This window comes from Ochotona princeps, chromosome 6 (genome assembly GCF_030435755.1).
Source record: "Ochotona princeps isolate mOchPri1 chromosome 6, mOchPri1.hap1, whole genome shotgun sequence".
Lineage (NCBI taxonomy): Eukaryota > Metazoa > Chordata > Mammalia > Lagomorpha > Ochotonidae > Ochotona > Ochotona princeps.
The window spans coordinates 37,799,050-37,813,286 of record NC_080837.1 but is presented as its reverse complement, the minus strand read 5'-3'; the positions used below and the strand labels follow the sequence as shown (position 1 = coordinate 37,813,286).

Sequence of the window (14,237 nt, the reverse complement as noted above, 5' to 3'; positions counted from 1 at the left end):
CAGAGAGAGAGAGGTTTCCAACTTGGCAGAAGCGGGGAGTCATGGCACGCTGTCGACCGGCCCGTAGACAGCCTTAGAAGTAAAAGCAGCTTAGGGGCCCTGGCGAGTGCACTGATGCCACCACCGTCTTCCCATCCCAGCCTCCACAACCAAAGTGGCTTCCTGTTGCAGCCTCAAGTGTCTGGCCAAGGGCCAGGGAGGAAGGAAGGGACCAGCCGGACAGCCAGCTTCCATCAGCTTCCATAGCCGCCCTCCGATCACAGAAGGGCAGGTGTTTTTTCTAAGGAGAGTGGCTGGCAAGCATGGTATTTCCCCTCCCCCGCCCTGCTCCTCAAGATCTTCTCTTTCTAGATTTTGTCCTCCCCCAACCCCCCCCCCTGCACCCCGCCCCACTCAAGCTCTTGATTCACCTTGGTTTTTCCCATTTCCTGAACCTGTGGTGACAAAAAATGGCCCTTCCATGGCGAGGCGAGCAAGATCTGGGAGAGAGAACTCTGGTTGGTTTCTCTGGTGGTTCCAGGACGATGAGAAGGGCCAGAGGCTGGCCATCAGGCCGGCATTGGTGTTTTGCTAACCCTGCCGTGGGAAGGGGAAATGGGCTTGTCAATGCTGCCTACAGCTGCACCAGGAAATGGCATACAGACAGCTTTGGGGCAGCGACTGCGCTCCTTAGTTTAGATTCCGCTTCCTCTTGCCATCAGGTAGTGACAAGATATGAGGCCCTTTTGTGTTTCCTTTTTGGAAAATGAAGCACTTTTTCCTTGTTTTTTAAGACGACAACCAGACCCACCTTGAGTCCTGAAACAGCTTGTCTTTGCAGCCTTCTGGCGCACTGCAGCTCTGAGCCAGGCTGCAGGGTAACAGACTCACTTGGAGCCGTGTCCTGTGGTGGGCACAGCAGCAGAGCTGAGCTGCCCCAGCCCCCCAGCTTGCTGTAGCAGCACCCCCAAGCTCTCTGGCCAAGAGGACATTTCTTAGCAGCTGACCCAGACTTCAGCCTTTAGGAAACTGAAAGACCTTTTGCATACATTTTTGGGGATTGAGGGGAGACTAGAGAGAGAATTGTAAAATGCCACTTTATAACTTCAATAATAGCTGTAATTTATATATTTACTGTGTGAATTTTTAGTCCTATATTTTAATAATTTGTAAATTGATCTCTTATTCCAAGAATTGTTTGAACTCACAGGAAGACACCTGGGTGTCCGGTCCCCTGTCCCCTTCCTGACCCCTGCTTTCTGGACTGTTGAAACCCACCTGGGATGGACCAGAGAGGCCAGCCTGTCGGCGATCGCTCGCAGAGCCAGCTGCTGACCTCCGCTCTCCCTGAAGCCTTCGCTGGGATCGGGACTTTGGCTCCAGCCATAGCCGTGCACATAACCAGAGACAATTATTTATAACTCAGCCATTCAAGACACACCTGTACTCAAAAAGTCCTGTATATTTTTTAAAAGTTTTATTTTTCAGGTGAACAAAAATACATTCTAAGAACGCTGCCTAAGCTGTGTACGCTTGATGGTCGCTTCTGCCGTGTGCGCCCATGCAGTGGGAAAGAAAGTGGCTGGTGGGGTTAAGTGGTCTGCCATGTGATGGATGGGTGATGTGCTGAGGAATCAGTTTCCCAGGAAAAAGCAATCGGCCAGCTGTCGGCCTTGCCCTGTGGCTGGAGTGGATTGATGAGCGTGGGGCAGCAGAGCCCACCCTCCCTGGAAAGCAATCGTGAGGCTAGGAGAGCAATGATCTCTAGCTCAGCAGCCTGAAGAAGGCTGAGGGGTTGGGCGTCGCGTGCTGGCTGAGGGAGCGTAAGGCCCTGGGAGCTTGAACCTTAAGATTGATGGCAAGCAGTGAGCTGGCCGAGGGCCACCCCGTCACGCCACTGCCTCACCTCTAGACCACAGGCCCCTAGGTAACTGGCAAGGACTAACCTGTGCGGCCTCGGTGCTTGGCCAGAACTTGGTGTGCGGTAGAGGAGAGGGAAGGTGAGGGAGCCATAAGGCAGTGAGAGGCGTGGGTCGCTTTGAAGGTGAGGCCTTCTCCCCTCTCGGAACAAACAAAAATGACATGTGGATGAAAAAGCACCAAATATTAGGGGTTTGTTGTGCTGCCAAATGCACAGCAAGCCGTGGAGCTCACTCATTATTAAACAATGCTGCCCAGTGCAAGTCTGGAGTGAGAAGCTGGTGTTGCTGGGGCCCCCTGAGGCCTGCACTTGCCCGGAGCTGTTGGGGAGCTGTTGGGAGGTGGTGGCTGCGCTTTTCCCTCACCTTGTAGTCAGCAGGGAGGCAAGGAAAAATCCCGCCCTCCCTTTTTTTCCCTCCTGAGCCTACACAATGGCTTTCTGTGTGAGGGCTTGGGAAGGCTGAGGAGAAGGGCGCGCTGGGCAGCAGTTGGGTACAGGTGTTGGGCACAAGCTGCAGGAGCTGCTGACTGGGGAGCAGTCAGCCAGGGGAGGGCTGGGTGAAGGGGGCGGGGTGGGCTGTTAGTGTGATTCACTTGGGGACTCTTCCGAGGTACCCACACGTGCTGGAAGCAACTGTGCCTGAATTTGAAGAAAGGGACTTCCTCCTTTGGAAGTGAGAATTTGGAGCGTTGGGGGAACCAGGGAGCCCTTTAATCTGAGGTCACAGTACTTCTTCTTGCCCCTGCAGAGGAGTGAGCAGGTGCTTCTCTTCCCTCAGGACTCTCCGCAGGGTGGGCAGGCGAGAGTGAGCAGCTTCCCTAGGGCACTCCGAGTGTTTCTGAGCTGTTTTGCAATGCTAAAACAGAGAGTACCTTGTTTCTACCTGTTCCTCTAAGGAGAGCCTAACGGCTGGCCTGCCCCCTGCCTTGGCTTGCTTCAAGGCTAACAGGTCTTTCAGAGGAGAAATGATGATCAGCTCCTCCCCTCTCTGGTCTGCAAGAATGCAGGATGTTTCTGGGGTCAGGATTCTGCAACTAGAGGAGAGGGATGGCCTGCCCAGTTGGGCTCCTTACTCATGGCCAGCGACACACAGCCAGGGTTCTGCCAGTGTGGGGATCACCTGACCAAGCACCTTGTCATTGGGGGGTCCCCAACATAATCCTCAGGTGTGTCCTGTATCCACAGCCAAGGGTGGATTTCAAGGGTGATGGCGTGGGGATACCGCTGCAGCCTTTGACCTCTATGTCCCTATTTCCAAGCCTGGGGACTCGGGCTTGCCTTCTTTTGTCAGGGACCACAGGTGCCCAGCTCTGTCCAGGGTAATGCTTGGTAGCCAGGACCCAGGCTGGGCCTTTGTGTCCCAGCCCTGTGGTTAATGAGCTATCATACCGATTCTACCTGTTTCACTCTAGCCTTGCCTCTGGTCGGCTCTTGCCAAGTGTGCCCATGTTATGCTTTTTGTTCCCCCCACTAACCAATGAATAAATGAGCACAAGGCTCCTGCTCCATGCCGCATACCCAGACTGACACAGGCACTCGGTCCCAAGGGCAGAAGCAGCTGGGGTGCCCAGGGTTTGCCCATGCAGAGTGCACTTTGACCAGCCTAGTCTCTCTGGGCCCATTGGATCCCATCAGCATTTCTTACATAAGGGACCAGAGGATTGCCACATGGTTCTTGGCCCCAAGGACTTAAGAGTCATGCCCACGCAAAGTGTTCCTTACATTGGCCTATTTCCTTATCTTCACCATCTGCTTTGGAACTAGCTTCTCCATTAAACAACAGTACCATTCTCAACTAATATCCTAAGGCTTGTTTCCCATTAACCACAGTGACAAATGGAAGAACTACCAGTTTGATATGCCAAGTGAATCCCACAAGTTCCCCACCCAGACCAGCTTGTTTAAAGAAAACAACTGGGTTGGTGACCAAGAACTCCCTTCCAAGCAGACCATTCTCTGCTGCCTCTTAGTTGGGAGCCACTTCCCCCGCTGGTCCTGGAGGCCAGCTGCCTCATTCCACTCTGCCCATAGTGCAGGCAATGCTGAGAGCCCCAGCAGCCAATCTCTGAGCTGGGGAGGCAGTGTGTTCTTAGGAGGGACCACCCAGCTGGAAGATAGGAAACCTGGCGACTCAGCGAGGGTGTGGGTTAGAGCCCTTGACCTCTCTTTTCTGCCAACTAAGAACCAAGTGGGAATTCATGAGACAATAGGTGGGAAGAGGACCTGAGACCTGGGGTATAAAAGCTCAGTGTGCACATACCAAGTACTACAGCCTAAACATCTCCCCTTCCTTCCCGCTGCCCCACTGGGACACCTGACACCTGGAACGCAGTGTGAACAAGGGGCCACGCCCACGATACCAGCAGGGCCCTACCCAGCAGCCTCTGGCATTGTCTTGGAACTTATCCAGACCAAGGTCCCTCAAGCCCCACCAGACCACGCGAATGAGTCCTTCAGAGAGTGGAGCCCATTGTCTTGCCTTCCCCAGGCCTCCCCATGGCCCTGGGAATGGCTGAGAGACATTGGGCTGGCCTGTCCCTCAGATCTGGAGCATAAGGTTGGGATATTTCTGTTTTAACAGATAGTTAACAAGGCAACTTGTGGCCCCTTTTCTCTTGCCTAAAGCCAGTGGCCATGCTGGAGAATGAGGAAACGCTATGTCCCCAGAGTTTGCAGACCGCCTGCATCGTCCATTAGCTCTGACAGCTGCTGAAGGACCTGTCCCGGAGAGCTTGTTAGGGAGGAGGCCCAGGCGCCAAGAGCCAGTCTTTCCCCACCCCCTGCCCGGTGGCTGAGGTACTGCTGTGCTTGCCTCACCTCCCGCCCTGGGGCCTGCTGCTTCTCCAGCCAGTCCTTAAAAGGAGCGGTGGGTGCCACGTTTGTTCTGTCCGGTGCCAGGTCTGCGCTGTCTCACTTCCCGGCGTCAAGTAGATGTCTAATGAGAGGCGGTGACGTGGGCCCAACCGACACAGGGAGAGCAAGCAGGCTCCAGTCCTCTCTGCTGCTGCTTGCACTCCCTCCCCCGCCTGCCTGGGCAGTCTCTCCATCTGGGGAGGGGCTGGGGGACTCTGGGCCCCCAGGTCAGCCCTCTCTCAGAAGCACCGTGACTGGCCTTGCGCAGCCTATGCACGCTGATAAGGGACTCCGAAGTAAAATAGTATCTCCAGTTTCTCCCATTCCCTGGACAATCCCTACTCCCAATTTAGAAGATACAGACACTTGGGAGTTTGGCCACTTGCTTTGTTCTTCATGGGGAGTTAGTGGCATCTTTTCCTGTAGTTTGTGTCCACAAGACCAAGGTCAGGGTTGGAACTGACTGGTGGTCAAACCTTCCAGATCGGTGCTTTGGTGGATGGCTCCGGGGTCCCTGCTTCCAAAGAGCCCCAGTGCCTCTCCCTTGACCATAAGAATACGTGGGCATGTGACGCCTCTGGGTGGCCAGAACCCGGCTCAGGAGGCGTGGCGCAAACTCACATTGGAAATGCAGGGAGAACGAGGAAGCCCTGGTGTGAAGGGGCTACCAATATAGGCAGAAGGCCAGAGGAGCACAGGTGGCCGCAGAGGCTGTGTGCACCATGCAGGTAGCAGGCCAGGCACTGAGGACAGAGAACGTTCCCTGGAAACCCAGGGCACCACTTGCCCACAAAGGACTGAGTCACCAGTACCCAGGCAGTCCTCCCTTTCCCTAAGAGAGTGCAAACACCAGTTGAAGATGAAGCCAGAGGGAAAAGGGTAAGTTAGAAAACATAGCAGACAAAGGTCACACCAAACAGCTACTTGATTTATTCCACAGTATTCACTGAATACCTTCCAAATGCCAGGCTGCGGGTGGCAGTGTCTACAGCATGGTGGCTGTGTTTTGCAGACAATTGTCCCTTGCAATGCCTGGGCTTGTGCTGTCCCACCCCACTGCCTGCCCTCCTGTAAGCTGCTCAGCTGTACCTTCTGCTGCCAGGGTAAGATGGCTTTGGCACAGGCTGCCTAGCCTGCCCTCCAGGCTCAGGCCTGGGTCCCTGCTGGTTGTGTGAAGTCCTCCCGTCTTGGAAAAACAGATGTGTCTCAGCCAGAAAGGAGAGAGGCATCCGATTGGAAGGTAGGCTCTCAGCCTGACCTTTAGACCCAGGAGCCCAGAGGTGACGGAACCAGCTCCCCAACAGCCGTGAGGTCTGGCACAGGTGGCGGGGTGGGGGGGGTCTAGTAACACCTGCTTACTCACCTTGTGTCCTAGAGCTGCAGCCTGGCAGGAGCCTGGGGGATACCCACCATTGCTCCTGCCCTTAATAGCCGAGCCTTTCAATCAGTAGCTCCCTGTCACTTGCCTGTACTGTACTCTCCATTCTCTGCAAACCCTTGCATTCCCTGTGACATCCTTCCTCCTAAAGTCCTTCCAGATGTCATTGTACTGAGGGAAGCCTGGTTTCCCCACAGTCCTTCTCCCTGGGGTGCACTGTCTCCTGCTCTGGTCCCTTTGTGAGGGCTGGACCCGAGCCTCGTCCCTTTTCTCTGTCCCTATCCTGCAGTCACACGTGTCTGGAGCCCGCCCTGTAAGCTGCAGCTCGGGGCTTTGGGAGCAGATTGTGAAGCTCGGGGTTCCATTCTCCAGCTCAGCCTCTTTGGAGACCCCTGAGTGTGAGGGCTGTGCCCCTGCTGAACCCCATCCTTTGCTCTAACCCAACCCCATCTTTCATCATCTTCATCATCGGGCTCAGGCCCCGGCTACGTTCCAAAGCCCCACACTTGTAACTGGAAGACAAGAGGAAAACTTGAGCCTGAAGTTTTCACCCCAGCCTGGGCAGGTCTCAGATACATGGGAGTGTTTCTGTGCTTTTCCAAAATTCCGCTACTCAAGCTCACACTGACCTCTCCCACCCTCCTCACCATGCTCCATTCCCCACCAGCGCCCATACAGTGCCCTTGGCAGGCTGGCGCCCCCTACCTCCCTACTCCCTATCCCTGCTGGGAGCCTCAGCTTTCCAGCCTGCTTGAAGCCCACACCCCGCAGGAGTAGCACTGCCAAGACTCCAGCAAGTTGCCCTAGCACCGGCCTGGTCTCAGCCCTTACTAATCAAAAGTGTGGCCCAGCAGCATGGGCCTCACCTGAGCCTACCAGACGCTGGCTCTCAGCACTCCCCAGGCTGAATCAGAACCCACATTACCCGCGGCATTCCAGGGCAAGCTGCTGAAGACATGCGCCCTCCCCATGTGGCCACAATCCATGAGGCCGACTGGGGAGGGGAGACTGAAGCTGGTGTGAAGCAGCCCAAGCTAGGACTGTATACAGTGGCCTCACTCTGAGGGTCCAGACCCTCCATGGGCCAAGAGCAGCGCCTGCTGTGCAGTCTGGAGCTGCTGGATGACTGGGTCCCTTCCCTCCCCCTGTAAGTCACCACCGTTGCCCACCAGCTGCAGTGCTGGCAGTGGGTGCGCAGGAAACGCTGGTGGAATTGAGAAGAAGCCACAGCTTGTGCAGAGTCTGGGTAATTCAGACGTGGGCCTCCGGGGAGGGGCGGGAACAGAGGCCACGTGGGAAAGGCAACTTGTGATGGGGCCTTAGTTAGAGTCACTGTTTTTCTAGTGAGCTGCTTTGTTTCTCCCAGTCTTTTTCTTCTTGCAAGGCCCCTGTGGGGGAGGGGTGACAAAGAGGAAGTCTAGAGGGCAGGAAATGACCCTGGGCCGCAAGAGCCAGGCCCTCATCTCCATCCAGGGTATGTGAGATGCCACAGCGCTGTCGGTAACAGGAACTTGTCCCCTGCCCAGCCCAGCCCACCACCCCATGTCAGACAGAAGGCTACCCCAAGATACCCTTCTTTTCACAGGAAAGCCCCGAACTCCTCTGTTCCTATCCCACGCCCCGCCAGCTATGTCCTCTCTCTGGGCCCCAGCCAGAGGCAGGAGGCTAGCAAGTGATGGCCGTGATTCTGCTGGCCTGGTCATCCTGTCAGTCTGGGACTGCCAGTCACCCAGCTGCATGGCAGGAGTGTGGGAAAAGGCGCTGGTTGGGTAGCTACGCTGATCTGAGGTCTCATGCTGACCTGGGACTGTGGCTCCAAAGCCTGAGCTGGAGAGGGAGACCAGGCAGGCCTGGGGGACAACAGGAGCAGCAGAGCCAGGTGGTGGGTGCTACCCAGCCCGGCTGGCACCGCAGTGAAGAAGACTCGTGGCCTGGGCAGCGGTAGCCCCAGCTCAGGGCTCACCAGCCTCAGATGCCAAGGTCCAGCTCACCTGCCCGCCAGGGAGCAGTCCCTTGCCCTCATAGTATCACTGTGCCAGCCCTTCCCAGCCAGATGGGGCACAGGCCACAGGCAACACTGCGCACTCCTCTCCCTGACCCGGCCCCCAGCTGTTCTGCTCAGCATCTTTCTACAGGGCCGGGGGGCCCTTTCCTGCCCCTGTCTCCTGCACCTCTCCTTCTCTGGCCAGTCCCTCTGGGAGGCCTGCTCCTTAGGGCCGGGGTCTGCTGGGCCCGGGCCTTGCTAGACCTGCCCTCTCTGGGTCCCAGTGGGCCTGCTCCTTTCTGAGACTCAGAGCATGCGTGGCCCTCCAGCTCAGTATGGTAGTGTTCAGTCCACCCCGGGAGCTGTTGGGAACCATCAGGCTGGGATGCAGAACTCTCCTGGATCACAGGCCCGGGGCTGAGCATGCACGGGCTCTTCCCAGGCCCAGGGCTGTTAGGCGCTCCTCGAGACAGGTCTAGGGGAACCAAGTCAGCTGGTTGTGGAGAGCCAGGGGCAGGACTGGTTGCCAGAGCTCCTGACTTCTCTTCTGGCCCCTCAGGGGGTACTGGCGCTGAGCTGCTGGCTGGAGTGTTCCCCAGCCTGCCTGGCTGCACCTCGCTCTGCTTGTTTGCAGGTTCGTCCACACTGACAGCCTTCCTGGCACTCTGGCTCTCCTGAAACGGGAGAATAGCTCAGCTGCCTGGCAAATTCAGGGCTTGGGTCCCCCACCACCTGTCACTCATCATGTGGAAGCCCCAGGACCTACCTCCTGGTTCTCCTGCTGCTCCGTGTCTTCCTTTGAATCCCACCTGTGAGACAGCACATGCAGCCCCTGTCTCCCTCACATCACCCCCTCTACAACCCCTAGCCCCCAGGGAAAAGCTGATGTCTGAGGGGCTCAGAATGGGACCCAGGCCAGCATGAGACCAGAATCTGTCCTTCCTAGCCTGACCTTGATCCCCCACCGAACCCCAACCCCACCATCTCCTCTGAACACCTCTGGCCCCAGCCCCCTCCCAGGTCCCCAGCTGCTGTTTACAGCAAGGCCTGCAGCACCTAGAGCTCTGGGGGGCACTCTAGATGTGTCCCTGCCTGCCCGCACTGCCTGGGAAAGGCGCACCTCACTTCCCAGGGGAAGGTAGACACCGGTAATTACCGCCAGCCTCCCCGGGCACCAGCTCACACTGCTGCGGCTGCCTCTGCTGCTGGCCTTGCCCAGCATCTCATTAACTTGAGCCAGGAAGCAGCAGGCAGCAGCAGGCAGCCCAGAGGCAGGGGCCCAGGGACCAAGTGGGCACCTGGATCTGTGCTGGTCCAGGAAACCAGGACATCCAGATACCGGCCTTAACCGTGTCACTCGTTACCTTCGGGCCCTGCCGGTCAACCGCTCCTTTCCCCGGGCTTTGCTGCATGTGGCTGGTGCCACCGAAGGCCTGCCAGACTGCCCACCCCGACCTGCAAGAGATGGTCCACACATCCAAGGAGGGAAAAGGACCTGAGCATTGGACTGACCCATCATGCAACAGCCTCCTGCCCCTCCTCCTCTCCTAGCTCACCTTTTCCATCAGGGAACAGTGGCGGGGGCTGTGGCTTCCGATGGCTCCTAGCACCTAAAGAGGATTATGGAAATGGGGACAGGGTGTTGTGGCAAGGAGCCCAAAGTGGAAACACCAGGAGACAGTGGCCCTTGGCCCAGTTGTGGGTTTGCTGACGACTCCTGGGCTGGCTTGGCCATTCTCTGGCTGGGTACTCTCAGAGGTGGGGCCCCAAGACTCCTTTGCCTATTGGGAAGCAATGCCTCACCCCAGGGGCCCCATAGCGCAGTCTGCCCTCAGGCCTCCTCACACTGTCTGGTGGGCTTGAAGGCACGAGTGGGGGACAGGGTGGGAGGAGGGTTCTGTGCCTCCTCTGAGCTCTGAAAATAAGTGGGAAAGAGAGACAGAGGAGAGTGCACAAGAGGTTGGACACAAGAAAGCTCAGGAGGAGGGGAGTAAGGGGGCACCGACTCACTCACCCCTTCTGCTGCCTGCCCTGGCTGGGCCCTCCTCCCAGGACCTACTGCCATCATCCTGGAGCCTGCATGGACAGAGGAGGGAGTCAGGCTGCAGGTGGCAGGTGCGACTGACACCACCTCCTTCCCCCAGTCCAGCCCCAGCTCCAAGGGCAATACGAAACTTGGGGGACTCAGGGTCTGCACAGAACCCCAAGCCCAAAGCCTGCCCAGGTGGCACAAGCGGCAGGCCCTGTCCATCCTGGGGAGGGTACCTCCAGCCCAACCCCAGACCCACATGCATGGCAGCAGGTGAGCCTCCCAGCCCTGCCACCCACGTGGGCTTGGCCTTGTCCATGTCCCACGGGCGGCGCCAGTCACCCTGTGCGTCTCTGTGCCGGGCCACACGGGCCAGGTCCGTCTGCTCCCGCTCCTGTTTCCATTGAGCATAGTTCCAGCCCTCCGGGGGTGCCCGGACCGGCTGTGGCAGGACTGGGCTCCGGGCTTCCCGCGCAGCCTTCAGGGAGAAGACACGCAGAACATTCGAGGGGGCAGGCAGAAAGAGAGACCCCCCAGAGACTCCACTAATCCTTTCTCTCTCAAGCTCTTCCGTGCCCCATCTACAAATGAGGTCTAGCCGATCTCTAACAGGCTGTGACCACTGCAGGCACGGTTTCAACTGTGTGTTTGGGGAAGGTAGCGCAACCTCTCTGTGCATGCTTTTCTCCTCTGTGAACTGGGAATGGCAATGGGACTAACCCACAGCTTGTGACCAGCGGTGTGCAGACTCGCCTGGAGTGGGAGAGTCACATAGAACTGCGAGCCGCAGAGCAAGGACTAAGGGCTGCTGCCACCTAGAGGCCATACCTGGCACACGGCCAGTCCCACCCACCTGCTCACCTCCCCCAGGCGACCACCTGCAGGGCTAAGTCAGAGGATAGGGCAGGGTCACATCTCCGGCCTCAGCTGTCTCTCACAGACCAGCCCACCCCCACGTGGCCAGAGACAGGTAGGCGGCGTGAGGATTCCTGTAGGTGCTGCCTGGGCTGGGCCCCTACACAGGGGAGACGCATGTGATGGGGTCTCTCTGCCCCCTGCAGGCGGGGAACCACAGTCACATCCTCTCACAGATACACCTTCTGGGCAGCATCCGCGCTCAGGTCCATTGGCACCCGGGAGCTCCGGCCTCCACCGCCTCCAGGTGACCCATCCACCCCCTGTGGCCGCTGGGTTCGGCTGGGCTTCTCACTTACGATCCTTTTGGCCTAGGGGAAGGGACCGCTGGCAGTGGGGCTGGAGCCAGGGGGGGAAGATGCCTCCCACCGGCACCTAGACTTCCCCCACCCCATTCTCCCCTGGCTCACCTCGGCTTTGTTCTCCATGGTCACAGCCAGTTCCACCCGCTCCCCCAGGCAGAAGGCATCCGTGCAGCCATCCAGGTCTTCAACGTCCAGAATCTCCCTGGCTGCTTCGGGTCCCAGGGGGCTCCTGGCCCAGTTCCTGCTGACCACCCGCTTCTCCTGCAGGACGAGGGGCCTGTGCCCTCGGGCCACATGGGCAACGCCAGACAGGACCCAGGTGAGAGCCCTCTGGTGGTGTCCCCAGGCCCAAGTTTCAGCCCGACCCTCCCTGAATGCCCATGGGATGCCGACCCTCTTGGGTGTTCACATCCCAGAGCTGCCCTGGGAGCCCCCCACCCAAGGTGCCACAGCAGCCCAGCGTCAGCTCTGAGCTGGGGAGCCGAGCACTCAGACACTGAGGCTTTATCTCCCAGACGCGGCACCTGGCCTCTGCCCCAACTCTCCCACTTCCTGCAGGGTTTTGAAGCTGGTGGCGTGTGGGGTGTCAGAGCAGCCAATGCTTGAGGGCTGAGGCCCTTCATGTACCAGTAGCAGTGGGCCCGGGGGCATGAGGTTGGGAGCAGAGTAGGACAGAGACAAAGAGGGGCAAGTGCACCCCTCCCATGGCAGCTGGGCCTCCCCGCCTGCCCCCCATACTGTCTCCCTGGGGAAGGCTTACACCAGGAACCTGGCTGATGGTGACACTGAGGCCATCGGGCCAGAGCAACCCTGATGTGGTCACAGCTATGCCCCCCTGCTCCGCCTGCCGACGGTCTTCCTGGATCTCCTAGTGGAGGGCCCAGGGTCAACACAGGCCAGGGCTCCCCACCCACCACCCAGGTTGCCCAGAAACACAGACAGCGACAGGCCTACATGAAGAGACACCAGAGACATAGCAGGGGGCCTACCCCCAGCCCCCATACCCACCCTCATGCCAGCTCCAGGCCTAGAGTCACAGACGGCAAGGCAGGCACCCCCGGGGTGTCAGGCCTTACAGCGGCTTGCTCACCTGGTACCTGCGGAGCAGGGCCTGGTTCTTCTTACGCAGGGCGACTATCCTCCGGTCCAGCTCAGCATCCTTCTCCTCGGGCCTGCTGGTCAGGGGCGCAGCTCTGGGAGGCCCCTGCGGAGGGCAGGAGACACAGGCCGCTGCCTCACCTTCACACTCACCTGCCCAGCCAAGAAACAGACTCCACTACACCCCACATCCCCACAACCCCCACGAGGTCCTCGGGAAGAAAGGAGACTACAACTTGGCTTTCTGTAGGGCCTGTCTGCCTCCTTGAGGGCGCCTCAAGTGGGGCCCTCACCCAACACCCAGGACAGGGGCTGCCCCTCCCCCGGCTCCCCAGGGAGCACCACAGCCTGCATGGGAGATATAAATGGCTCTGCCTGCTGAACCTGCCATGGCTGGGAAGCTGCCAGAGGATTCGTGTGGTCAAGGAGGGAGGTGTTTGGCTCCTGTACTCAGAAGTAGGTGGGGAGGGCCTCAGCTCCATCTTGGGCTCTCTATCCTGTCCCTTCGCTCACCAGGCCTGGGCCCAGCCTCCCCATAGGCCCAGCATCCGCAGGCTGGGAGCTTTGAGCCGCCAGGGCAGGAGAGCACTCAGCTGGCAGGCCCGGCCTGGGATTCCAGGTCTGCCTGGTTTAGCTGCAGGGTCTGCGCTGTGGCGCCTCACCAGGCCTTGGCCAGCCCGGTCCAGCCCTCTTCCTCCCAGGCCCAGCTGTCCCCAGCTGCCCCCAGAGTGGAGCTGCCTCAGGTCCCGGCCTCCTCCCAGCCCTAAGAAGTCCCCCCCTCCCGCCGCCAAAGGCAAGGTGCCACTCACAGCTGGGTGCATGGCACCAGGGGGCACCGAGAGAATTCCAGAGCAGCCCTGGGGGAGCCAGAGCAGGAGAGAAGCAGGAAGGAAGCTGGAGCCACAGAGCCACGGGAGCCAGGCCTCTGCCGGCCTCTCCCAGCCGGCAGCACTGCTCAGCACACGAGATCATGTTGTGATTACAAAAGACTCCTCTGGGCTCCCAGCCAGGAACAACGCAGCCGCCACCCCCACCCGCCACTCACACAGGGTGAGGACCAGGCCGCCGCCGGCAGCAGCTGGCCCTGCCCAGTGCCTCGCCCAGCCCTGCCCCAGCCAGACCAGCAAGGTCAGACCCCCTGGTTAGTTGAGCCCACCCAGGAGGCCCAAGCACACAGACACTGCCTCCCCACTCCTCGGGGGACCCTTTGCCCTGAAGGACTGCCAAACCTGGGCTTGTCTGCAGGTGGGCAATTGTGTGGGCCACGTCCATCCCTTGAGGAGCCTGGCAGGCACTGAGTTCCCAGGGCCCCACCTCCAACATGCCTCCCGCTGACTGCCCCACCAGCTGCTGTGACACAGAGGGGCCCAGCAGCTCAGCCCCCTACCACTCCCAGCCCACCACATGCCCAGAGTGACAGCATCCATTTCTCATCCTTTAGCTTGAACTCTGTCCTCTCTGCATCTCAAGTCCAGCCCTCATGAGAGGTCCCGCCTTTTGGGTATCCAGGCCCTCATATCCCTGGTGCTGGTGAGCCAGGCCATGCTCCAGGACCTCTCCCTACCCCAGCAGCGCCACCCATCACCGCCCACCCCCCTCATTCTGCACCCTTCCTGGCCCTACTGGCCCCTCGCCAGTCCCAGCACTGCTCAGGAAAGCTCTTGCTCCCACCCCTGAGCCTGGCAGCCCCCACCCCTACCCCAAGGCTGACCCCCGGAAAGTCCAAGGCCTGCAGCAGGGCCTGGGCCCAATCGGCCCGGGTCCGGTGTCTCCTG

General features: G+C 59.2%; 1 protein-coding gene across 2 annotated transcripts; it reads right to left on the bottom strand.

The window, feature by feature from the left end:
* Positions 1 to 6,194: 6,194 nt before the first annotated feature.
* Positions 6,195 to 13,460, bottom strand: CCDC9B (coiled-coil domain containing 9B). Of its 2 annotated transcripts, none has more exons than XM_058666075.1 (11): positions 13,272 to 13,460; positions 12,455 to 12,568; positions 12,125 to 12,232; positions 11,470 to 11,625; positions 11,242 to 11,370; positions 10,444 to 10,622; positions 10,130 to 10,191; positions 9,672 to 9,725; positions 9,480 to 9,570; positions 8,882 to 8,924; positions 6,195 to 8,789 (listed from the first exon to the last, which is right to left on the bottom strand). In XM_058666075.1, exons 1-11 carry the CDS (start codon positions 13,281 to 13,283, stop codon positions 8,250 to 8,252), a joined length of 1,488 nt encoding a protein of 495 aa, XP_058522058.1. In that variant the 5' UTR covers positions 13,284 to 13,460; the 3' UTR covers positions 6,195 to 8,249. The 2 variants fall into 2 exon arrangements, with proteins under 2 accessions (XP_058522058.1, XP_058522059.1); XM_058666076.1 differs by having other exon boundaries at positions 11,278 to 11,370.
* Positions 13,461 to 14,237: the final 777 nt, after the last annotated feature.

What these genes read in the sequence shown, in the direction of transcription:
- CCDC9B (XM_058666075.1), bottom strand. An exon ending in CAGGGCAGGCAGCAGAAGGG is followed by an intron (nt 9,726 to 10,129) that starts GTGAGTGAGTCG and finishes AATCCTCTTTAG; the next exon opens with GTGCTAGGAGCCATCGGAAG. An exon ending in AGCAGCAGGAGAACCAGGAG is followed by an intron (nt 8,790 to 8,881) that starts GTAGGTCCTGGG and finishes CTCCCGTTTCAG; the next exon opens with GAGAGCCAGAGTGCCAGGAA.